The sequence below is a fragment of the Podarcis cretensis genome (genome assembly GCF_951804945.1).
Source record: "Podarcis cretensis genome assembly, chromosome: 6".
Taxonomy (NCBI): Eukaryota; Metazoa; Chordata; class Lepidosauria; order Squamata; family Lacertidae; genus Podarcis; species Podarcis cretensis.
The window spans coordinates 95959480-95985644 of NC_137175.1; the positions used below are offsets into that span (position 1 = coordinate 95959480).

General features: G+C 44.7%; 1 protein-coding gene across 5 annotated transcripts in view; it reads right to left on the bottom strand.

Annotated features, from left to right (window-relative positions):
• Positions 1-26165, bottom strand: part of ABL2 (ABL proto-oncogene 2, non-receptor tyrosine kinase) — a gene marked incomplete at its 5' end in the record, with an annotated part of 51859 nt that overhangs the window by 18905 nt on the left and 6789 nt on the right. For 4 of the 5 annotated variants that reach the window (XM_079981174.1, XM_079981173.1, XM_079981172.1 and 1 more), the window contains 2 exons: positions 371-666; positions 1966-2136. In XM_079981174.1, the coding sequence (XP_079837300.1) occupies positions 371-666; positions 1966-2136 (467 nt within the window). Of the gene's footprint in view, positions 1-370; positions 667-1965; positions 2137-5385; positions 5576-26165 lie in introns of those variants that run through there. The other variant, XM_079981175.1, reaches the window with a different exon arrangement.

A 26165-nucleotide genomic window follows, 5' to 3' on the forward strand; every position in this document is an offset into this window, starting at 1 on the left:
CCAATGGGGACGTGTGGTGGGCCTATTCAGGCCTATGTGATGAAGGTTTCCTGCTCCTTCTGTGCTCCAGGGCATGATCTGAGGAACCATGAGCATTCACATTCATACCTAACGCTGAGCTGTGGCTTAACACAGACATTCCCGGGATCCATGCATGGCGTCTGCTGTTCCTAGCATGGAGTAAGGGGGCAAGCAGAGACCTATCAACACAGCACTTACTGGGTAAGGTCTGGCATTACAGTGCAATGTATCTATGCAAATCTTTCACTTAAAGCAATGGCAACCGGCTGTTTCGAAGTGTCTTTACTTCAAATAGCAATGAAGGCAGAACCTTTTTAATAAAAAGAATGGGTTTCCCTTGAGGATTTACCTTGCCATCCGCGGTGGTATTGATCCTGTAGTGGTAAACACGGCCCTCGTACCTGAGTGAGATGGACAGTTGCCCCGGGCTGCTCTCACTTTCCCGAACTAGGAAGCTGCCATTAATGAGGCTGCTCAGCAGATACTCAGCTGCACTGCGTGACACTGGCCCATGATACCAGGAATGCTTCTCCAGGCTGTTCACTGGGGTGATGTAGTTACTTGGAACCCAACCTTGACCATTCTTGGACCGTACTTCACTCCATTCACCGTTCTGGTTGTAGCCCAGTACGCGTAGCTTCTCACCTGAAGCACAAGAGGAGAAAATTCCAAGTGGGTCAAGTGTGATTGATCATATTTCATCTGCCCTGCCAAAAATGAGGAATGACAGAACAAAGTACTCAAGAAAGGCCACCTGCTCAGGCTGGAGACAGGAAATAAACTGGAGTCTGTCCAGCACGGCTGTGGGAGGAGTGAAAAGATTATTGACAATTTCCTGTCTTAATCCTTTCTGTCGGATTTTTTTTTACCCTAACTCAGAAACGTATCTGTCCTTGTGGTTTAAACATGACTGAAGCCCTCATACATATTTGTCCTTTATATAACTGGTTGCGGGCAGAAATTTGGGGATCACCAGTCTGGCACATGCGAAGGTCCTCTGTGGTTCCTGCAGGCACAGCAATCCTCAAGTGATTTCTTTTTTTACATCATTTCTATACCACTTTACATTTTCAGAAAAACCCTACCTCTTTATATATCCCCCCCCAAAAAAAACCCCACTTCTAAGCATTTAATAGAACATTACATAGTATGGAAGTTAAAAATTACAAATACAGATAAATGCAAAAATAGAGAGTGTCAGCTTTTCTCCCTAGCTATTTTCCTGATATGGGATTCTGAATTTTTGCATGCAGCTATCGAAGGCACAGGAGCCTTGACTGGGAAAACCAGGTGGCCGTGTCACTCCCTAAGTTCTGTTTGGCACCATTGCTTTCCAGTTATGCTTCCTTCCTCCCCTCCCTCTGGAAATAAGACAGCAGTGCAGAGCAGTTGCTTGAGCTGGGAGAGCTGGTGCTTTTGTACTCTGGTTAGTTTGCAAGGATGTTTAGGGTGGATGGAAGAAGCAGGGCAGCCTCCCCACTTGGCCTCTGATGTCTGCTGGCCACATGGAACTGGAAGCAGGCACCTACTTTGCCCATGGAGGGGCTTCTCTGAATTGTGTGTGGGGTTGTTCAAGTATGCTTTGTGTGTGTGTGTAACTGACTGGAATGCACTGTGCAGAGAGGGAGAGACAAATGCATGTGCGGTCTGTGGGGTGGGGGTGGGAGGCTTGTTTCTGTATGTGTGATCTGCGAGAGACAGGGAGAAATGCACTTGGACAGAGAGGGAGAGGTGTGAGAGAAAGGAGCATGTTTGCGTGTGGTTTGTGTAGTGAAGCCACCTTGTATATTGTTCCTAGTGCTACAGACTCTTCTCTCTTATTGGACAACAGCAACAGCATCATCTCAGTCTCCACAGGAGCACCACTGTATTGCTGCCCCAGAGTCAGAACAAGATCATACATCTTTGCAATGCATCCCCTTCCCAGAAGATGGTTTGGCTTACCTTTAGTGATGCTCAGTGTGTTGTCACCACTTGCTACAAAATCATAAAGTGCAACAAAAAGATTGGGGTCGCTCTCAGTGGTTCCTAAGAGGTTCTCCTTGGAGCTCCACCTGATGGCTTCATTCAGTGCCTGGGGTTCTGTGTCACAACCATAGGGGCGGTGCAGAGCCTCTGAGGAAAAAGAAAGAATATGTTTGTTTAGTATTCATATTTAAAATCCAATGACACACCGGATTTGGTCGTGATCAGCAAATGGAAACAAATATTTTTAAGTGTAACTCAGCAACAATAGCAATGCAAGAGATTTTGGTGCTTGAAGCAAAAGAATGTAAAGGACACCTCCTCTGCTCACTAATAAGAAGCCTGACTTGGTAGAAAATTATCGTGCACAGGCCCCAGGGAAATGGATAAGAGTTGGGGCCCATGGATCACATTTCTCCTGCTCTGCTGCTCTTAGTAGCACTTAAAATCCCCTGCCTGGGGCACTTGCCTTCTTTGCCAGCTGCATAAGCTGCCTTTGCCAAATAACAAAGCTGGCACCGAAAAGCTAACTGAGCAGAGCTTCAGGCAATTGGCAAAGTAGCCACAATCTTACCTATTACGTCTCCTGAGGTCACATGACCACCAGTCCAGGTAAGAGGGGTACAAAAGTGTCATTTACAGCATGCAGCCAAGCTGGTGCCAAATGTATTGCTCTGCTTCTATTTGGACCACATCAGCGAAGCAGCCCAGGACCCCAAAGATACTGCCCAGGCTTGCACCCCAGAGAGGTCACTTTGCTGCTGCTAATGCAGCAAAAACAACACAGTATGCAACAGTTACGAGTTACCAGTCTCTGTAGCCCCAACAAGTGCTGTGAATCTCCCACAGCTTGGCTTTGCCCCCAGAGGTGCACTCCATTGTCTTTGGAGACAAACGGATGCCAACAGCAAGCATTTACAGCATACGGAAAGGGATTTAATTCAAACAGGTCAAGAAGAAATTGGGGGGACGACCTATTTATATTTCAAGAAATACTCTCCGTGATTGTATACTTTAAAGGGCAATAATCTAAGCCAACGCACTGGGTGATGAGACCATAAACACAACCTTGGAACTGTTTCATTACTGATATGCCAAGCTCCCCTAATTTCTTGCTGGGCAAAGCAAACTTCAGCTTTCTCTTTGCTTTAAGGCCTGAACCTCTTAAACCATCAAATCAAATTTCAAGTTCAAAGGGAAGTACAGCTTTGAACCAGATTAGACACAGATTTCGCCCCCAATAACAACAGTTGATCTTTGTCAATTTGAATGAAATACAAGTACTGCAAATCCTTTAAGTAGGGATCTGTCATAATGTACAGTATGCTAAAGCCCCACCATGTACATTGGTGGGGCTAAAATAATAAAAATAAAAATAAGTAAACAAGCAGCCCCATTTGATATACCTCATACTTCGGAAGTCAAATGGAATCCATTCCAGAAGTCCGTTCGACTTCCAAAATGTTCAGAAACCAAAGTGCGGCTTCTGATTGGCTGTAGGAAGCTCCTGCAGCCAATTGGAAGCTGCGGAAGCCCAGTCGCATGTTCGGCTTCCAAAAATAATTCGCAAACCGGAACACTCACTTCCGGGTTTGTTGCATTCAGGAGCCTAAACGTTCGAGAACTAAGCTGTTCAAAAACCAAGGTACAACTGTATGGCTAAATCAGGCACCACAGCAAAAATGTTGAATTGCCATGCAAGTGAAAACACTCTAAAGCAGAGATTTTCAACCTTTTTGAGTCCACGGCTTCCTTGACCAACTACATTCTTTCTGTGGCACCCCCGTGGGGCTCAGGAGCCCAGTTATGTCACCCCTTGCCTGCAGAGCTGGCAGCCTCTCGCCCTTTTTTGAACACCCTCCCATGCGGAGTGTTCCCTCAGCCTCCTCTCCCCTCTCCTTGGGAGTCCTCTGGGCAGCCGCCGCTGCCACCCCTGATCTCTGAGCTGCCCACCGCAAAGAAAGGTGTTTCCTCAAACTGCCCCACAGGGGCCTGGGACTTGTCTGTCCATTCCCAACAGCAAGGGCTGACAGACTGGTCAGCTGGGCTCCCTCGCCTACTTGCTTGCTTACTCAGAGACTGCCTCAACTCCTGGCAACCAGCACCCTCTGACCAGCCCCAGAGGCACCATTTGCCTGCACAGCGTGTGGCCAGGGCTGCTGCAACAAACAGCTGTGCAAGCCTTGGGAGGGAGAGATGCGAGAGGGCATCAGAGGTGGGAGGGAAGGAAAGAGGGACAGAAGCCAGTGTTGCCCATGGCGCCCCTGCCCATCAATCAAGGCACCCCAGGGTGCGGCGGCACACTGGTTGAAAACCATCGCCCTCAAATAAGAGCAGAACATGAAGGCAGACACACTCAACCAAGGTCAGGCAGCTCATTCGCGAGTTGAACATGACATTTGTTGAAGATGAACCTAATGGAAAGATTGCTCAGCAAACAGCTGCTATACTCAAGGTGCTACGCCTCAATTCCTCTGATGGTGGTAGCAGCAAAAAACAGTGGAGGGATGTCATGGATGAAGGAAGCATCAACACTGATGCAAAAGAGGTACAGAGCCAATCCCCATTCAGAGCTCCCAGTATCAAGAACTAGCTCTGGACTAGAGCAAACCAGCACTGGCAAGCCTCTTCCCCCCCGCCCCCCCCCGGCAAGCCTCTTATAGCCTAGTCACGTTCAGCTCTGCCATAGAAGAACACATGAAAGCAAGGTATGAAGCCCAAAAGGAAGCTGGGGCAACAACATGCCACCTGCTGCTGCTTGTTTCAGAGTCTGAAGCAACACTCCTCACAAAAAGCCATTTCTAATCCTATGCAGCGTCATGATCAAGAATTTGAGGGAACAGAAGCACTCAAAGCTACCATTTGAATGCATTTGTAAGAGCAGCATTTTTAGGTATTACTTTCAGGAATGTTCATGCTATCCACAAATGAGGAGCTAAACCGCTCCCCTGCATTAATGATGATGTTAGCAAGAGGGCATGCACACACTGCTTTCATCAGCTACAGTAAGGCAATGAAGAAATCCAACTCCCACAAAAGATTAGAGATAGAAACCAGCTCTCTGCTTACAACAGCATATCACAGTGGGGGGAAATGCAACTCCGTCATCAGTTGCATCGCCAAGTTACATCGTTTTTTTATTGTGAACAGGCTGTGCTTTCCCCATGCTCTTCATTCTCCTCATTCCTTATGCATCCCCCAATATGAGTCTCCAATTGGCTGGAGATTACTTCTCAGCCTAACACAAACATCAAGCAAAAGCAGCCTGTTAGCACCCCCAAATATGGGAATCTAAAAATCAAACCCCACACAGTGTTAATTCTAAAAACCAGAGCAACTTAAGTCCCCAGTTCTTACGCTGAAGTACAGTCACATGCAGTTACTGCTTTCCACACATACCTCTCAAATCAGATAAAGTTGGTTTAGAAGCCTCCTCAGAAAACGAACACAGTGGCTCAGCATTCTCTTTGCCAAAACTGCTTGAATGAAGAAGAACTGTCCCCAGGATCATGTTGCTTCTTACCGAAAGCCAACACACAACTGCCTAGCACAAATCAGAATGCTTTCCCCCGGGACACGGCATGCTACACATGTGACTCCTACTAAAGAGGATAAGGGCCAACAGGAGAAAGCAGAACTGTTGGCGTGGGAGGCGACGCAAGTGAGCAAAGCATTCCTCTTTTCAGCAACAGTTAGAAGGCAGGGAACAAACCGCAAATTGAAATGTGTCTGGAACCGACAGGCTGTAACAATGAACGCTTATTCATTCTTGGATGACAGTTAAGATTGCTTGATGGGAAGGAATGTTTTCCACAGCATAGTTGAGCAATGCATATTAACACACACACACTTTTTCCAACATGTGGACAACTACATCAGCATGCTTGACAACTATCCTTGAAAAGCCAAGATTTAGTCTCAAATTATATTCCTAGATCAATTCTGTTGCAAAAAAGTTTATTTACTGATGGCAATGAGTCCAAGCAAGGAACCAGGTGATTTTTTTTGTCTTTGCAAAGGACATCCACTTGGCTTTCACAATGGATGCAAAGCATCTCATTTTATTGATAATGGGATTGGCAGTCAACAGGGGGTGGTTAAGTACCCCTTAAATCTGGTGGTGTATGGAAGTGTCTCATTCAACTAGCAGAATAGGCAAAGGAATAAATCATTCATTGCAAAAGGGAATTATTTTCCACCTGCACACCAAACTCACTTTCTTCTCTACTTGCTGGCTCTTCTTCAGGCTCAAAAGAAAAAGCTAGTGCATTAATTATATCAGTGTCAGCAAAAGAGTCAGAGTTACTTTTATTAGCCAAGAGGTCTGGAAAGAATGCATTTCTGAGGTTTAGCTACCTCCATCCCAGATCACCCAAGCAGATTTGTTTTTTCTTAATTACATCTCTGTACAGTGGTACCTCGGGTTAAGTACTTAATTCGTTCCGGAGGTCTGTTCTTAACTTGAAACTGTTCTTAACCTGAAGCACCACTTTAGCTAATGGGGCCTCCCGCTGCCGCTGTGCTGCCGGAGCACAATTTCTGTTCTCATCCTGAAGCGAAGTTCTTAACCCAAGGTACTATTTCTGGGTTAGTGGAGTCTGTAACCTGAAGCGGATGTAACCCGAGGTACCACTGTATTAAAAAAAATAAAAATGTTAAGTAATGACAAGACTGGACATTGACTCTTGCCCATGTAAAATGGACAATGTGCAGAATCACAGTGGTAAGCTGTTGAAGACACTCAGACAGCAGGGGTAAGAACTGAACAGCTGACAGTAGCAGGAAGAAAGCCTCTTCTGTAACTTGGAGCTGAAGGAAAAAATGTGTGTGCTGTAAAAGCACCTGCCACTGTCAGGGTGAACCATGAAGAGTTAGTGGCTTGTGCACATGAGCTCCTCCACCCTCCCCTACCATAACATGAAACCTCCCCCAGAGTCACAGATGGAAACCACACTCCTTTATGTGAAACTGAGCATAACTAAGTTATTGCAGGGGGTTAGACTAGACGACCCTTGGGATCCCTTCCAAATCTATGATTCTATGATGCCCATTCTTTATACCAATATTCAGAAGACAGAAAGGTTTCTCAAGGAAAGGTAAAACCATGGTTTTGTGGCACAAGCGTAAGTGAGTCTGGGGATCAACACAACCCTGTCCTCCTCTGATGCAGTTTCTACATTACTTGAACTCATAAACTGTGGTTAGCACTAGCATTAAGTATGTTTTGTTCGAAATAAGCCCGCTTTAGACAACAGAACAAACTATGGTTAAGTGGAAGCTTTCAAACTCTTCCTTCTGGCCACACTGGGGGAGAAACATACAAACCCGGGACTTACCTAGGCTTATTCACATCATGCTAAACTAAAGGTGGGGAATCTCTGGCATACAGGCCAATCTTGACCTTGTCGGGGGCTCTCTTTGGTGTTAGAGGTCATTTCCCCTAAACTATGCCCACCCACTCATCAGATGTGTCACGGGGGTTGATGGGTGGGAGAACAGGGTTAAATCCTGCATATAACTCTTACTCTGCTGTTGTGTACAATGCACTTCATCTTCTCCGTAAGTACTGAGGGTCTAAATTATTCTGTTTTTTAAAATTAACACTTTCGAGAAGCACTTTAAGCAACCTCCACATACACATTTGCAAATATCCCTTTGCTCCCAAGAATTTAAAAGGGGACGAGGGGAGACTTGCAAAGTTGTGCACTTAGGTGGGCCGCTCAGTTTTAGCCCAATATCAAAACATAGAGGAAGTCTCCATTTCTGGGCAGGATCACACTCGACCTATCACAAAACTGATGGAATTGTGCTTAGAACACCCACCAGTCAATTACCTTTTAGTTTCCAAGTTCAACTCAACCTTTCCCCCCTTCTGTTTGAACAAAGTATTAATACGCTTAAAGAAAATAGCATGAATGGATTCAGGGTTTTTTGTTTTTCTTTTGTGCCCAAGAAACACTAAATGTGAATAATTCTTTTTTAAAGCACCTGTAGGGAGAATGATAAGCAAAAGCATTGAGAATTTAGCCTTAGCTTAGTTAGCTAGGCTCCCCAGATGTTCACAACCAGCAATGAACACTTCTGGGGTGGGGAGTTGCAATGAGGTTAAGTTAGCTGTGTCTCAGAACGATAAATACAGAGGCACACTCTGCTTGGGTAGTAGCTACAGGGTTGCTACTCAGCCAAGGACAAGGGACTCTATTCACATGCATGATACTAGCAGCTGCCACGTGTCCAAGGCAACAGAAAACCTCACAGAATGCAAAACAGAAGAATATTGGAAACACACCCCCTTATTCGTTTCTGACAATCTACTCTGGTAACAAAGATGGCATTCATGCACAACTCCTTTGACTCATAGCAGAGGTGGGGCAGCAATACACACAATGAAGTCACAAGGATTCAGGAAAAACATATTTTTCATAGCTAGTCATATGGGGAAGGGAGGCAATCTAGGAACTGGCATGTCTTCCAACTCTGGAATCACATATATTTCCCCCCATTTCAGAGTATGCTTAGGGGTGGTGAGAATTCTAATCCACTTTCATGACTAGGAAGCATGGCAGTTCTTCAACATTAGAATTTATTGATTTATTTCATGCATGAGTGGCTTCCTATGAAAAATCACAAAGTAATTTAAGAATAAAATCAAATCATTGATTTGTAAAGTGGGAGGGACCCTGAGGACCATCTACCCCAAGCCCCTGCAATGCAGGAATCTCAACTAGATCATACATAACAGCTGGCCATCCAACCTCTGCTTAAAATTTCCAAGGAAGGAGTGTCCACTACCTCTCATGGGAGCATGTATCACTGTCAAACAGCTCTGACAGTCAGAAAGTTCTAGTCAGACTCCCCTTTCTTGTAATTTGAAGCCATTAGTTTGGGTTCAAGCCCCCAGAGCAGGAGAAAACAAGCTTGCTCCCTCCTCTATGTGACAGCCCTTTAGATATTTGAAGATGGCTATCATATCTCCCTCTCAGTCTCCTATTTTCCAGGGTAAACATACCAAATTTCCTCAACCGTTCTTCGTAAGGCTTGGTTTCCAGACCCTTGATCATCTTGGTTGCCCTCTTCTGCACATGTTCCAACCTATCAATATCCTTAAATTGTGGGGCCCAGAACTGGACACATTACTCCAGGTGTGGTCTGACCAAGGCAGAATAGAGCGGGACTTTTACTTCCCCTGGGACACTCTATTTCTGTTGATGCAACCTAGAATAGCATTAGCTGAAGTTGTGTTTAGAGTGAATTGCTACCCTATAAACATGTCTGCTCCAAACAATGTAAAAGAAAGCACTCAGTAAAACAAACTGATTAGGGCTGAGGAGACATGGTGTTCTATCAGCTAAACATTGTGATATGCCAATATATCACAATGTCTGAAATATGGATGGAACTATGTAGAAGCGAATGGGGTAATGTTCTGGCAACCGCTACTATTTAGGGGTCTAAAACAGATATATTTTTCTTACCTTTAACATATAGTTATAACTATTATTTTATATTGCACAGAGCAACAGGGGAGGCAGGAATCACAAGAGAAGTGATGACTGGCTTTAATGGTGTTTCCCACATCACAATTTTTTACATAGCACATGCACACATCATAATTTGCAATATATTTCCATGTTCATATTATTAAACCTTTCCCATGATGTGGAATTCAAACTGATTTTGGACGATATAATGATACATCGCCCTGCCCTAATACCGATGTCTATGGTCAAGGGCTTTCTATAAATGCAAATTTTCTGGTCAACCCCCTGGCAAGAACCCTCTTGGCAGGAGTGGGTTTTCCCCACCCAAAACCTTCCAGGGGTGCAGCCTCTCTTTCCCCCATGCAAGTCAATGCAGACATCACTACTATTTGATTTTCCCAAAACAAAATGGTGGTGATGGTTCACAGGAACTTAGAAGTGCTGCTTGCACACACATTGGAATCAATTTCAACTGAAACAAACAAACAAAAATCAATGAAAAGACAAAACACTGAACCAGCAGGAAGAAACAAGGGTATTATGTAAAATAAAGCTAGAATCCACATGATTGTAGCTTTAGTCTGCAAATAAATGACCTTGCTTAGTATCCTTGCATGTGACCAGAGAGCCAGACAGGAATCTGTCTTGTCTTTCTGTACAGCATAATCATGTCTGTTTACAGACAAGTGTTCTGCACAAATAAGTATACAACTAGACTGTGTAAAGGCTTAGCTGTAAAGCAACATATACTATTTGTTATGGCAACTTATTAATATGCATGCTTGCTTGGGAAATATATAAATTGCAAAATGGGAAAGTTACTCAGAGCAGTCTTGATTTAACTTAACCATCGTGGTTCTCAATATCTGTTAAACGCTTGGGCTCTTCCTGGCCTTCCTACAGGTCAAGGAGCACTGACCAGGACTTGAAATTGTGGCCTACTTCTCAGTAAGGCGAAACATTAAGCACTCAACCAGCTTCCTTCACAAGTCAAGGGGAAGAAACAATCGAAGTTGATACCAAGTTAGAGGAAAGAGCCCACTTAATGTTATTTTAAGAGGCTTCCTCCCCCACAGAGATGAACATGGCTGTTTATTACATCATTCCTTCCTGTTGCTATAGTGGCAGGAGGAATGCCATAAAGGAGGGGTCAGGACAGCACCAGCTGTTTGTCCTAGGAGGCCCCACTAACATTTGTCTCCACTACATCTGTCTTTCTGAGTTGACAGTCTTAAGTTTCAGATGTCTATATATCTCAGTTGAGCAAGAAGGGGGAAACCTATCATTAATAAAGAGCAAATGCAAGGTTTACTTGATTTCTATATAAAGGCTCACATCCACTTAAAGTCAATGACATCATACCTTCCTTGGTTTCCCAGGGAAGAAAAGTCTCTCTAAGAGATGTCAATACACTAAGAAACACCCTTCTCCTAGTAAAAAACCAATGAAAGGAATTCAATTTAAATGTTTATGTCCTCCTTTGCTCCTGCCCTACAACTTGAAGAAATTCAACACAGTTAGTAAGGAAGATCGCCTTTCCGTTGCCATCAAGAGCAGAATGTGTTCTTATCCCTCAATACACAGTAATCTCTCTCTTGCCCAAAGACATCACTTCTTCTCTGCCCTGGTAGCAAGGACTTTTTCTGGTCAGTCAAACTGACAATATAATCACCTGGTAGCAGTCAAATATTCCATAGGGAACCAAGTTGTGAAACTGACCGCCTGCTTTTTAAAATTGCTATAAATTATCTAACGTTAACGAAGGTAGGAGTGAGGGTCCCTTGATCCCCAGCCCCACTGGAATGACACATGCATCTCACCACAACCACCACTAATTTAGGAGCAGGGACGCTCTGTCCTGCAACTCTCTCCTATTAAAGTATGCCCTCTCTCTCCTTTCAAGCAAATCACATAGTCGAACATCATTGTGATGGTTCTAGGGGTTGCTCGTGCATAAATCGGCGCCACACCTGGCTGGGTTGCCTGAGTGAACCTTTTCTGTCCGGACAGCCACTCGCCCGTGGCTGTCTCAATTGCTGGCAGAATCCGTCAGTGGGCGTTTCTTGAACTTCTTCCAGCAAAGAAGCTCTTTGACGCCTAGTCTCTGCCTACTCTCCCTGCGTGGAAGCCTTCTGCGCAAGGAGGGTGTGGGCAGCGGAGGACCCATGCTCTCCCCGCTGGTCCCCGGCGAGGAGTCGTGGGACCACCTCGCCGACTCCCCCATCTGTCCCCCTTCTCCACTGGTGCTACGCTGATTTCCTTCCCCAGAAGATGGGCTGCTTCTCCCCATCCCGGGACGCTCTCCGGAATCCCTCTCCCTCTGGCTCCGATGGCAGTTCCCTGACAATCATCTACTGGCTATATGCAATATCTGCAGGTATTTATGAATCAAACAAGGAATACAGGGTCAGAAAGCAGAAAACAAACACTTGCAAGCCATCATCACAGTAGCACAAGCACCAAGTGCCCAAGAGTTACACTTCCAACAGAGTTCACTGGAAATGCTCTGGAAATGTGGGGAAAGTGGATCTTCAAGAGATCTGTCATTATGCTGCATTAAGCTGTGCTCTGGAGACTTCTAAAGTTTCTGAAATTCCCCCAATTCTAATTATTGTTTCTCTTCTGATAAGCAAATATTTATTATAAAACAGTTTAGCAGGCCAAGTATTTTTGACTGGTGATATGTGACCCATACAGGAACTTCAGAGAATCAGAGAACACAATAAGGCATGCTAATCTCCAAATGCATACAAATCAGACAAGAACCTGCCTCGTAGCGCTTCCCAGGGATGCACCCGAGATCTCACAATAGGAAGGTAAACGTAAGGCAACTAAAATTGCATAAGGCAGAGGAGAGGCCTCATTGTGTCTCCACTAAATAAGGAGAAAGGAAGCCCCCTTCCTTTCCCAGTCGGTTGCAGGTTCAAAACATGCAAATAGTCGCTTCCACAGATGCACTTAGTTTATAATTGAAAACCTTGTACCACATTATTTTAAACTGCAAGTATGGATCTGCACAATATCTGCTTTCCAACATCATAATGTAATACCAGATAAACTTTGCAATATGGCAGTATATTATGATGTCAGAAAGAAGGCAAGAAGGCTGTTGCTGGCCATGGAGATGATTAGCATCACCGCGCACAGCTTCTGCCTCTTCCTGTTGAAGCTTGATTCATTTCAGAACAACTCTGGTAATAGCTATGGAGCCCAATGATTTCCCCTCAAAAGTCTGCTGAATTTATGTGTATCTCTTCCACTGGTATCCCATAGTTCTGCTCTCTGAACATCTCCCTTAAATATCTCTTGTGCCAGACCAAGGATGGGCTTCCAGATGCTGTTAGACTACAACTCCCATAATCCCTAATCATTGGCTAGGCTGGCTGGGACTGCTTCCAACACCATCTGACAAACTGGAACGTGTCCAGAGGAGGGCAACCAAAATGGTCAAAGGCCTGGAAACGATGCCTTATGAGGAACGGCTAAGGGAGCTGGGCATGTTTAGCCTGGAGAAGAGGAGGTTAAGGGGTGATATGATAGCCATGTTCAAATATATAAAAGGATGTCACATAGAGGAGGGAGAAAGGTTGTTTTCTGCTGCTCCAGAGAAGCGGACACGGAGCAATGGTTCCAAACTATAAGAAAGAAGATTCCACCTAAACGTTAGGAAGAACTTCCTGACAGTAAGAGCTGTTCGACAGTGGAATTTGCTGCCAAGGAGTGTGGTGGAGTCTCCTTCTTTGGAGGTCTTTAAGCAGAGGCTTGACAACCATATGTCAGGAGTGCTCTGATGGTGTTTCCTGCTTGGCAGGGGGTTGGACTCGATGGCCCTTGTGGTCTCTTCCAATTCTATGATTCTATGATTCTATGACACCAGGATAGGGGCACACGAGCCAAACTATTCTAACCCCCGCCCCCCAATTTTTATTTATCTACCTGTATAGAAGACCAAGTACCACTCTGAGGTCCTGACTATAGATATCATTAATTTCCTATGCACATGTGAAGAGGCTTCTATAAATGGCACACTGGAATGTTATTTAAAGTCTGCAGCATCCCCTAGTGGAAAAAGGGAGCAATTACCAATACATTGTATTTCAGTAGTTTTACAATCATGTAACCATTACTTCTACAGCTCTCTCAAATATGCAAATTAATACATCTTTTCTGCAAGTCAAAATATAATGTTCCCTAGGTAAGGGATGGGTGGAAGAAGACTATCTGCCCAGCTGATTTCCTAGCTGGTTCTCCACAGAAATCTTGTTACAAGCGGATCCAAAGATATCCTGCACTTTATGCTTCTGTGTGGAAGGGTTCCTGAATTTTGCTAATGTCTTAGGCCACGTTGTGTACTGTTTTGGAGACAGGAGGTGGAGTTGGGCCAGCCAAGGAACTGCTGGATTCTAAGCTGATCTAGCTTCTGGCGATACAGGCCTTTCTGCTGCCTCAGACTAGAGATGGTGCAGAAAAAATAGGTGTAATCACTGCCCTTCCCCTTCCATCCTGACTGGCACAAGCACTAGATCAGGCACCCCCAAGATGATTTGGGATTCCAGATGTTTTGGGACTACAATTCCCACATCCCTGACCACTGGTCCTGCTAGCTAGGGATTATGGGAGTTGTAGTCCCAAAACATCTGGAGGGCCGAGCTGGGGGATGCCCGCACTAGATCTTTAAATGAAGTGCTAGCTGAACCACTCCTTTTAACCTTGCTGCTTCCATGGTGTTTGGATTCTGCTCTTAGCCTTATCGGTCCAAGCAGACTCATGAAATTGTGTCCGTCCACCTGCAGTAGCAACCATACGCCAGAATGACACTGCCTGCTGTTACTGCTGTTCACAGGTTTCTCAAGCAGCAGTATAAAAACAGAAATGGGATTCCAGTCAGTTTCAGCGAGACCCACAAGTTTCTGAACTGCAAGAGTTATAGGGGAAGTCTCCTTAGTTCTATGGTGTTTAACAAATACAAATATCAAATGCAACTTTTATTATACAGGCACAGACCAGATAAGAAGTGTTTACCAAAGCAAATGGAGAAACTGAGTGAATATTCTGACAACACCTACTTGAAGACTTTGATATGGAGGGAATGCCTGGAATACAATGGAGAAGAGTGCACAGTGCACAGGAAAACAGCTTGCTTCATCTTGTGAAATTACAGAGATAGGTCATGAAGGGTGAATACGGGATTGCAACTTTTTCTCCTGGCTCCTTTGCTCATTAGGTGAATCCTGTCCCAAATGTTCAAATTCTCATATGCAGTCTTTGTTCTGCTTCCTATGGGTCCCTATGGGAGAGCTTCTGCTAGCACAACAAGGTTCCCCTCTCTCCTCTCCCCCTGGAACTGGTTTGGTGTGGGGGACGGAGAAAACCCCCAGAACAGTGCGTTGGAGTGGGGGGGGGGGCTGTTCAGCCTGACAAGCTGTAATGATTGTGCTGATGGGATGTTTACCACAGTGTGATGTTAAATTCCACCCTCTGTTTCAAACTTGGCAAACCATTTTAATATGGGTGATGTGGCTTAAATTAAAGCTGTCAGATGAAAAGTTGCAACCCAATTTAAAATGTGCCAAAACAGCCAATAAGGAAACCGGAGTGGACCATATCACTGCTGCATCAGTAAAACACCAATAAATTATTATTACCACACTGAAGTTAAAACGTATTTAGGATCAAGGTAATCTGCATGCAGTATTCTGGAGATTAACCAGAATAAAACTTCCTGAAAAGAAGAAATAAGCATAATGTGTACTGCCCAAAATCAATTGAATTAAATCCAATAAAAGCAAGTCTATTCTTAGAAAGAAAACTGTGGGTTCTGATTCCACATCTTTAGAATCAGAAGACACTTATAAAAACAAGTTTGGATTAAACTTTGCCAGTTGGGCTGATTAAAAAAAGCCATTATAATTATTTATAATTAGAGATACCATATTTTGAGGAAGCTCTGATAAACTTAAAACTTCAGAAACTATGGGATTTCCACAACAGAGATTGCTAATGCAACAAAGCTTTGTGTAGTGGTTTACTAGTACTGCCAGAAACAAACCTCAAGGGATCTGTAATGTAGTTGGCTTCCCATTTATTCTAAATGAAATATCTTTACAGACCATAATAGCATTAGCTTTTTAAATAAATTGAGCCATTGTGTAACCACAAGGCCAGACTCTACAGATCAAAAGATAAACACTTATTGTGACGAGTGCCATTGTAAGCCAGTGGCAATTCCTTGCTGACTTCTGAAATATCTCTCACCTGGTCTATGACATGAAGTAAACGCTTACATATCTAAATACTCCCAGTTTCAACTCTCAGTTTAAATGATGATGTATTTTATTTATTTGTTTGTTTACATTTAAATTCCATCTTTTATCATGGAACTGGAGGTCTCCCACTATGGAACTGACCAGACTCAAGCCTGCTTAGCTTTATAAAGGTAGTGGCCTCATGTGCCTTCAGACCATACAAAAAAACAACCCACAACTAATTACAACTTGATCTGTATGGTTATATTCATTAAGGTAATAACTGGGTGGCTGGCTAAAGGTTGGTACAGCATAAATGACACCGAAATCAAGTGAATAACCATTAGCTATTTCACAGTAATGCAGAAGCTGAACAGGAGAATTTGTATAAACAAAGGACATAGGCATGGTTTTGAACCATCACTGTTCTGACTTCAAGGTCAGAAGACGCACTTAGTAAAATGTCTCCTATATACTTGAGAAAACATTATACATAGTCAACATGGTTGCTGGCATTTGTGGTGCCCTCCAGATATTGCTAGGTGCCAATTACCATTATCCCGGATTATTGGCTATATTGCTTGGAACCAATCGGAGTTGGGAGTCCAAAAACATCTGGATGGCACCATATTGGCTGCCCCTGTAAAGCACCATTCATCATCTAGCATGCTGGACTGCTCTGGCAAAGTAAGGTAATTGATTGCCAACATTAATCTTAAAACGGACATTCTCTGATTATGGAGACGCTAGTTCTAGAAGAGGTTAGAATTGGTTGGGTGTGGGTAACCTCCGGCCCATAGGTCAAACTACACCTGTCAGATCTCCTAATTCCCACCCACCTCCCACAAACCAGATACCATATCATTTAAATAAAAAATGTATTTGAAACACTGAAAAATGATTAAAAACCATCACAAAAAATTTCAGAACATTTAAATGCAATGACATATTTCAGTTACTAATTTCAAGGTAGCCATAGCCAAGGACAGTGGTGCCCCGCAAGACGAATGCCTCGGAAGACGAAAAACTCGCTAGACGAAAGAGTTTTCCATCTTTTGAAGTGCTTCGCAAGACGAATTTACCTATGGGCTTGCTTCGCAAGACGAAAATGTCTTGCAAGTTTTTCCGACTCCCCCCCCTTTCCCCCCTTTTTCTAAGCCGCTAATAGCCGCTAAGCCGCTAATAGCGCTAAGCCGCTAATAGCCGTGCTTCGCAAGACGAAAAAACCGCAAGACGAAGAGACTCGCGGAACGGATTAATTTCGTCTAGCGAGGCACCACTGTATCTCTCACCCACCAAATGAAAGTCAATAATGATGAGAGACAGAGGCACCTCATGAGAAAGGCCATTCCACAAACGGGGAACCACCACTGAAGAAGGCCTCAATTGGGAACTGCTACGTGCAACCAATCCCTGTCAAAAACAGAGGTTGTAGCTGATAGGAATCTGCTTTTCAAGCCCAGCTTAAGTTCAAGGCAGGCTGCAAAGAAAGAAAGGAAAGAATCAGGAGCGTACTCAAAGCGCACTCCCAGTTCTGTCCTTTGAAGTTGGGTCGCCTAAGGGCCATCAAGTGGCTGGCAGGTGGGCTACACCATCCACTTGTAGAGGTGGACAGAGTTTCCGTATGACTTTTAAAGATGCATGACTCCTTATAGGGCCTTATGCTGCTAATAAAAAAATCCGAATTAAGCACATTTCCAATAGTCTTGTTTTTATGTTTTACTTTTTCCAATAAGGTATGACAGAAAGATTCAAAGCTCTCTAAATTATTCAACTAGTGGGCCTTTGCCCAACAGTGGAGACAATGAGCTGCAGCTAAAAGTCAAACCATGAGGTCAGCTTCTATCTGCTTCCATACAAGTTTACTATCACCAGAAAAGAAGTGGGTGACCCCATAACCACCACAATGGCTGTGTTTACACGCAACACTAAATCATGGCTTAGCTTTGTGAGAAGGAACCACAGCAAGCCTTGTACTCATGCACTCCCCTGGGTTCAAACATCATGACAAACTCCAGCTAATCTAAAATGGAAGATCACCTTCCAAACTCCTCTGCATGGCCATGCTAAAGTAGTAGTACTATAGAACTACAGCGGTACCTCGGGTTACAGACGCTTCAGGTTACAGATGCTTCAGGTTACAGACTCTGCCAACCCAGAAATAGTACCTCGGGTTAAGAACTTTGCTTCAGGATGAGAACAGAAATCGTGCAGCAGCAGCACAGCGGCAGTGGGAGGCCCCATTAGCTAAAGTGGTACCTCAGGTTAAGAACAGTTTCAGGCTAAGAATGGACCTCCAGAACGAATTAGGTTCTTAACTCGAAGTACCACTGTACTGTGCCTGTAACAGTTCAGTTAGAAAAAGTAATGAGTAACATTTCACAGAGCTGCAAAAAAATTGGCTGGCCTTGATAGGATCATGCCCACAGGGGTGTCTTTGACACAACATTGAATTTCAAAGTAGTCTCTGAAGCACAATGCTAAAATCAAAGACAACCCTTTCCTCTCCCCCTCACCAGCTCAGGAGGAGAGTGCTGAGGACAGTCCATGTCATGCTACACTTGGGAAATTCTCTCCACAGCACATGGAAAATCTCCAGCCCTGCCTCCTTACCCTTCTGCCTGCGCAACAAGTGGACTGATCATGTGAGCCACTACCTCCTCTCTTTCCATCACAAGCTGATGCTCTGTGCAACAATTATCATTGCCTATCTTGCAGATATCTCCTCTCCAATTGGGTATGACTGGAAGGTGTAGGAGATGTGTTGAGAGAGAAGCTGCTCACACGCACTGGCTAGCAACAAGAGGTGCTAGAAAGAGGTGGTGGTGGAAGCAACTGATATATGAGTATATATCAGCAGCAGACAAACTGGAAAACAAGGTGAAAACGGGAGGTGCACAACAAAGAATGTGAACATGGATCTGAAGGGAGGGGTATCATGCACACCACAGGTTCTGGTGCACAGATTTGTGGACCCTTGCATTTGACAACAAATAAAAATATTATGGAATTTTCTTTGAGACTTTCCAAAGCCTGAACAGGCCTGTCCTCATTAACAGTCTGGGTGAGAGAAGCTCTTTGGACAAACTTTATCAACAGACACACTTACCACAAAATTTCTTGCTGCCTTGAATCTGTCAAACAAGCACTGTCATCTGCGAGTGGATTGAAAGCATCTATAGCTTGTCTGCAGCCTGATCGCATACCAGAGTGATGGGCAAAATGAGAGTCCTGATGATGTACTGTTCACTGGTTTGTGTTAAACTGCTCAAATAAACAGACTACAGTGGTGCCTCGCAAGACGAAATTAATTCGTTCCGCAAGTTTTTTCGTCTTGCGATTTTTTCGTCTTGCGAAGCACGGACTTTGGAAAAGCTTCAAAAATCACCAAAGTCTTCAAAAACCTCAAAAAAGCTACCACACCGCGTGCTATGAGTTGCTCCTCGAAGTGAATGCACAGTTTTAAGAAAAAGGAAACAAACTTGCAAGACAAAGGAAACAAACTTGCAAGACGTTTTCGTCTTGCGAAGCAAACCCATAGGGAAATTCGTCTTGCGAAGCAACACAAAAAACGAAAAACTCTTTCATTTTGCGAGATTTTCGTCTTACGAGGCATTCGTCTTGCGAGGTACCACTGTACCTATGTGAGCTGTGTTAAGATGGGAGTTGTGAATTCACACAGAGCTGGTAGTTTCAGTTTGTGTTCCCATGGAAAGGTGACTCTATATAGACAGTTATTTCCTTTAAAAATATTTTAATTGTACAAATATAAAATAAGAAGTGATCAGTGTCAGGATGAGCAGTGAAATGGTCCAGTTTGCTGATAACTCCAAATTGGACGACACCAATAAAAGATATATCCAAACAAGATTTGCAAGCAACAAAATGGCATGCAAGGTTCCTGTAAGTAGTTATGTGGTGATACACATTAGGGTCTGGCTAAGATGGATCAAGAATTTGAAAATGTCGACAGCGTGTGGTGGCAATGAAAAAGATAGAAATTATTAGAAAAGAGGCTGAAAATAAAACTGCCAGTATCATAATGCCCTTTATACAACTCTACAGGGACGCAGGTGGCGCTGTGGGTTAAAGCCTCAGCGCCTAGGACTTGCCGATCGAAAGGTCGGCGGTTCGAATCCCTGCGGCGGGGTGCGCTCCCGCTGCTCGGTCCCAGCGCCTGCCAACCTAGCAGTTCGAAAGCACCTCCGGGTGCAAGTAGATAAATAGGGACCTCTTACCAGCGGGAAGGTAAACGGCATTTCCGTGTGCAGCTCTGGCTCTGGCTCTGGCCAGAGCAGCGATGTCACGCTGGCCACGTGACCCGGAAGTGTCTCCGGACAGCGCTGGCCCCTGGCCTCTTAAGTGAGATGGGCGCACAACCCCAGAGTCTGTCAAGACTGGCCCGTACGGGCAGGGGTACCTTTACCTTTACCTTTACAGTGCAGCTAGATTTGAAATAAAGCTTACTGTTCTGGTCATCTCATCTCAAAAGGGTACCACAGAGCTAGAAAAAGCATAGAAGCTGGCAACCAAATAGCTAAGTCAAACCTTCATTTTCAAAGGTTGCATGCTACTGAAAAACAGATGTTGAATGGGGGCCAGTAGCATGGGAGGACTATTGCCCTTCAAGCCTGTGATGTGTTTTCCAGAAGCATTTGGTGGGATACTGAGAGAAACAGAACACTGGGACTGGATGGAACTTTTGGTCTGATCTAGTACGGCTCTTTTGGAGTACAGTATAAGCTGTACAATTCCAATTACATCCTATACTTACAAGGCAAAAGAAGTTGGTGTAGAGACTGTGTAACAATATAATAATTTTTTTTAAAAAAAAATCACATCAGCCATGGACTAAACTAGCCACCAGTCTCAGCTCCCAACAATATTCACCTACTGTGTATGTGAAGTGGTCTGAACACATTAAAGGCCTTTATAAATGCTTTTATTGAACTTAAAGGAAAAGGTAAAGGTAACCCTGATCATTAGGTCCAGTCGCAGACAACTCTGGGGTTGCGGCGTTTATCTCGCTTTACTGGCCAAGGGAGCCGCCGTTTGTCTGCAGACAGCTTCCGGGTCATGTGGCCAGCATGACTAAGCCGCTTCTGGCGAACCAGAGCAGCGCACGGAAACGCCGTTTACCTTCCCGCCACAGTGGTACCTATTTATCTACTTGCACTTGACGTGCTTTTGAACTGCTAGGTGGGCAGGAGCTTAGCAGCACTTATTTCCAAGAATGCATAGTGTACATCGGATCAGGCTGCATAGCTCAAAAATGGGAAATCGATCCTTCCTAAGAAAACAAGTCCAACTGTCAAAGCTAACTAGCAAGAATTAACTTAAAAACAGCTTTATTTCCTGCCCTAAAAGCAAAATTCTACACATGTTAAAAGCAAGGTCCACTGAGGTCAATAAGCTTTACTACCTGGGTGTGTGCACCCACAATCAGGTAACCAAATGCATGCCCTGCCAATCTCATCAGTATGTCTTACTGTTAAAAGTTTTATGATGCTGCACTATCAAGTTAAACTTGACATGAGCCAACAGTGTGACGCGGCAGCTAAAAAAGCCAATGCAATTCTGGGCTGCATCAATAGGAGTATTGCATTTAGATCAAGGGAAGTAATAGTGCCACTGTATTCTGCTCTGGTCAGACCTCACCTGGAGTACTGTGTCCAGTTCTGGGCACCACAATTCAAGGACACTGACAAACTGGAACGTGTCCAGAGGAAGGCAACCAAAATGGTCAAAGGCCTGGAAACGATGCCTTATGAGGAACGGCTAAGGGAGCTGGGCATGTTTAGCCTGGAGAAGAGGAGGTTAAGGGGTGATATGATAAAAAGGTAAAGGTAAAGGTACCCCTGCCCGTACGGGCCAGTCTTGACAGACTCTGGGGTTGTGCGCCCATCTCACTCAAGAGGCCAGGGGCCAGCGCTGTCCGGAGACACTTCCGGGTCACATGGCCAGCGTGACAAAGCTGCATCTGGCGAGCCAGAGCCGCACACGGAAACGCCGTTTACCTTCCCGCTGGTAAGCGGTCCCTATTTATCTACTTGCACCCGGAGGTGCTTTCGAACTGCTAGGTTGGCAGGCGCTGGGACCGAGTAGCGGGAGCGCACCCCGCCGCAGGGATTCGAACCGCCGACCTTTCGATCGGCAAGTCCTAGGCGCTGAGGCTTTAACCCACAGCGCCACCTGCGTCCCTGATATGATAAAGGTAAAGGTAAAGGTACCCCTGCCCGTACGGGCCAGTCTTGACAGACTCTGGGGTTGTGCGCCCATCTCACTTAAGAGGCCAGGGGCCAGCGCTGTCCGGAGACACTTCCGGGTCACGTGGCCAGCGTGACATCGCTGCTCTGGCCAGAGCCGCACACGGAAACGCCGTTTACCTTCCCGCTGGTAAGCGGTCCCTATTTATCTACTTGCACCCGGAGGTGCTTTCGAACTGCTAGGTTGGCAGGCGCTGGGACCGAGCAGCGGGAGCGCACCCCGCCGCAGGGATTCAAACCGCCGACCTTTCGATCGGCAAGTCCTAGGCGCTGAGGCTTTAACCCACAGCGCCACCTGCGTCCCATCCTGATATGATAGCCATGTTCAAATATATAAAAGGATGTCACATAGAGGAGGGAGAAAGGTTGTTTTCTGCTGCTCCAGAGAAGCGGACACGGAGCAATGGCTCCATACTACAAAAAAGAAGATTCCACCTAAACATTAGGAAGAACTTCCTGACAGTAAGAGCTGTTCGACAGTGGAATTTGCTGCTAAGGAGTGTGGTGGAGTCTCCTTCTTTGGAGGTCTTTAAGCAGAGGCTTGAGAACCATATGTCAGGAGTGCTCTGATGGTGTTTCCTGCTTGGTAGGGGGTTGGACTCGATGGCCCTTGTGGTCTCTTCCAACTCTATGATTCTATGATTCTAAGTGGCGGGAAGCCCCAAAACCTATTGCCAGCATATTTTTCCATACCAATGTCAGAAAAAATAAAATAAAGAATGAAAGGATCCCATTGATACATATTAAAGGTTGTAATAATATGCACGCTGGCATATGTGTCTATTTGTTTTTAGCTACTTTAGTGCATAGGCATGATTTAACTGTAACTCTCAACAATAGACTGCTTTTGGAAGACCTTATTAAACCTACCCTTCAAGTTATCTTGTTTAACTTTCACATATACAAATACTACTAAAATCCCCGTCCCCACAAAAGGCATGAAACTGTCAATTCCTGCTGTATGAAAAGCTTGTACAAACATCAAGCCTCAAGTCCAGGAAGGAAACTTGGATGTACACCCAGCATTATTACCAAGGAGCTTCTGCTGGGCCAACCACATCAGAGCTCCTTTTTCTCAGCCATATCCTATTTAGTATCTTACAGCAACTGTCATGCATTTCATCCAAAATGGATTACAAGTACAGTGGTACCTCGGGTTAAGTACTTAATTCATTCTGGAGGTCTGTTCTTAACCTGAAGCTGTTCTTAACCTGAAGCACCACTTTAGCTAATGGGGCCTCCCGCTGCCACCGCCGCATGATTTCTGTTCTCATCCTGAAGCAAAGTTCTTAACCCGAGGTACTATTTCTGGGTTAGTGGAGCCTGTAACCTGAAGGATCTGTACCACTGCATTAACCACACAGCAAAGTACAGTGGTGCCTCGCAAGATGAAATTAATCCGTTCCGCGAGTCTCTTCGTCTTGCGGTTTTTTCGTCTTGCGAAGCACGGCTATTAGCGGCTTAGCGGCTTAGAAAAAGGGGGGGGAGGGGAAAAACTCGCAAGAACTCGCAAGACGTTTCGTCTTGCGAAGCAAGCCCATAGGGAAATTCGTCTTGCGAAGCACCTCAAAAGACAGAAAACTCTTCCGTCTAGCGAGTTTTTCGTCTTGCGAGGCATTCGTCTTGCGGGGCACCACTGTATCTTTATTAAGCAAGTGGCAAAAAGTCACATAAAAGGTTTATCTATTGCTTGTACCACAACCTTGTTTTGGGAATAATACATTTGGGTAAATGGATACACACAGTTGGATGGATAAACACAGTTTTCACAAAAAGTCAACAAGTTAAACTGTCCAGTAATGCTTATTTCCCCACTACTGTTTAAAAAGAAATTGAAATAATTATGTTTAAGTTTTGAGAATAGAGCCTGGAGTATCAGTGCTCCATAGGTTTGGGGGTATACGTAAGACCATACACAAAGTAGTGAACTGAGAAGCTCTGGGTCTTATGCTGGGATCTAGCCTAGCAAGTTACCATTATCTGAGAGCAATCAGGTTTCAGAACCTTCTTCAGGTACAGGGAATGGTGGTTTGCAAAATTCATTAGCAATTAGCAGACAATATGAAACTTACAGATTGAACTGAACACCCTGCTCTGTTCTAGACTGAGGTATATAAATTCTGACCTGACATCTAGACTATTCTCCTTCTATGGTTGAATGTTGCGGGGGTGGGGGGAGATAAGTGACTTCAGTGTTTATATAATACGGTTGCACATTGTTTTTCAATTATAGAAATTTGATTGATTACTGGACTGCCTAGCAATGAGAAGTGTTTGGGCCTTAAATTGTCTGTACTATCTGTTAGTGATGTATTCCAGAACATTCCTACTCCAGCAAAAAAGACCAACTATTCCTCAGAAGGATGGTTCCTCTTTGACAGAAAAGGTGGGAGCATGAATTAATTGTGCTGCCATCTAAAACAGGAATTTTTGGGTAGTGCGGATCAAGCCACCACAACCAAAAGAAGTTGCAGGGGCAATAAGAGAGAAAGAAGGGGTGCAGACCTAGATTGTAATTGGGGGAAGAGAAATTCTCCGGCCACTGAAAGTGATTTTCTGGCTCTCTGAATGTACCCAAGGTTTGGATTGGTGCCCAGGACAATTAAAACTGTTTAAATGCAAGAACACAGCATGAACAGCATTCAACATAATAGATTTTCTCCCAGCTGACAAAATTTTCGTCTGAGGCATTAATTAGCTTTAGTTAAGATAGAACCATGCTCAACAGCCAAATCCAGGATTTCTCTAAAGTGAAGCTGTAAATCTAGGCCTACAGCTTAGAAGCAGCATCTTTAAATTATTATACAACTTCCAGCAAAAATAACCGAGTTCCATCAAAACTCTTGCCATCGTAACCAATACCTTTCATGTAAAACTAGTTCCCATTATCTCAAACAAGAAAATCAATGAGGGAAATAGTACAAAGTAGGAGAAAACACTTTGGTAAACAGAACCATATGCTACTGCTTATATAAAGTGCTTTAATAGCTGCTGAGCAGGCCCACAAGGAATCAGCTGCAGACAGGTACGGTGGGATGGGAAGCAAGCTATTTTGTTCCAACATGCAGTCAATTGTGCCTGGCTCTATGTGACAGAAGTGCTTACACGATGCATAATAGCTATAGAAAGACATACTAACAAAAAGCATAATATAGAGATTTTTAGTTGGGCCCAATAAAGGCACTCTAACACACTTTCTATTTAAGGTTTCTGTGCTTGTGTATTTGTAGGCTCTATGCCCCACCTATAAAGCTAAGGGAAAGACGTTGGGAAGCAATCTTATCAGCTACTTTCTCCAGCTAATATCAACAAGCTCCAAGATGAAAGGATAGAGCTAAGAACCCAGCATGTGAACAGAAGAGGATGCATGACATCCCCAATACAGTAGTGGAAAAGATGAAATGCTCTACATTCCTACCTGTGAAATACCGTATTTTCCCATGTATAAGATGAGGGGTTTTGCTTTAAAAAATAAGTAAAAAATTGGGGGTCGGCTTGTACACGGAACATGGGCATCTGGGGGAATTTTTAAAATATTTAAGCATATGTCTGGGATTTTGGATTGGGCGGGCTGAGGCGGTCCCTCCTGCTGCTGTCCCCCCTTTCTCCCCCCTCCGGGCTGCATGCTGACGACTGGCTCGCCTCCTGAAGCCCCCACTGGCTCGACCAATGGATCAAGAGCAGCTGCCACCACCGCCGCTGAGAGCTGCCTCAGCTACCTCTGCCTGCCCTTCTTTCCTTTTTTCCCTCTTCCCCTCCCACCTTGCCCCCAGCTCAGTTTGCTCTCGATGGCATGGCCCGACGCAGAGCGGCCGCTGCCTTCCCCTGGCTCTTCTTTGGCATCCTGCTTGGGAGCAGGGAGCAGCTGCCACCGAGGGGGAGTGTGTGATGCCCCAGTCACTGCCTTTGCTTCTGCACCACGGTGCACTGCATGCACCTCATGCTGGAAACTCTGAGGGCAATCGTCTTGAAAAAGATCAACAACTTGCCACCGCCAATCATCCAGATTTTCACTTCTATTTTAGGGTTTCATTTTCTGAATTTTGGGTTCAAAAAAATAGGGGGCGTCTTATACATGGGAAAATATGGTACTCTGGGAACACTACAGCAGAGCCAAGCAGTGGATCACAGTACAGTGGTGCCCCGCAAGACGAATGCCTTGCAAGACGAAAAACTCACTAGACGAA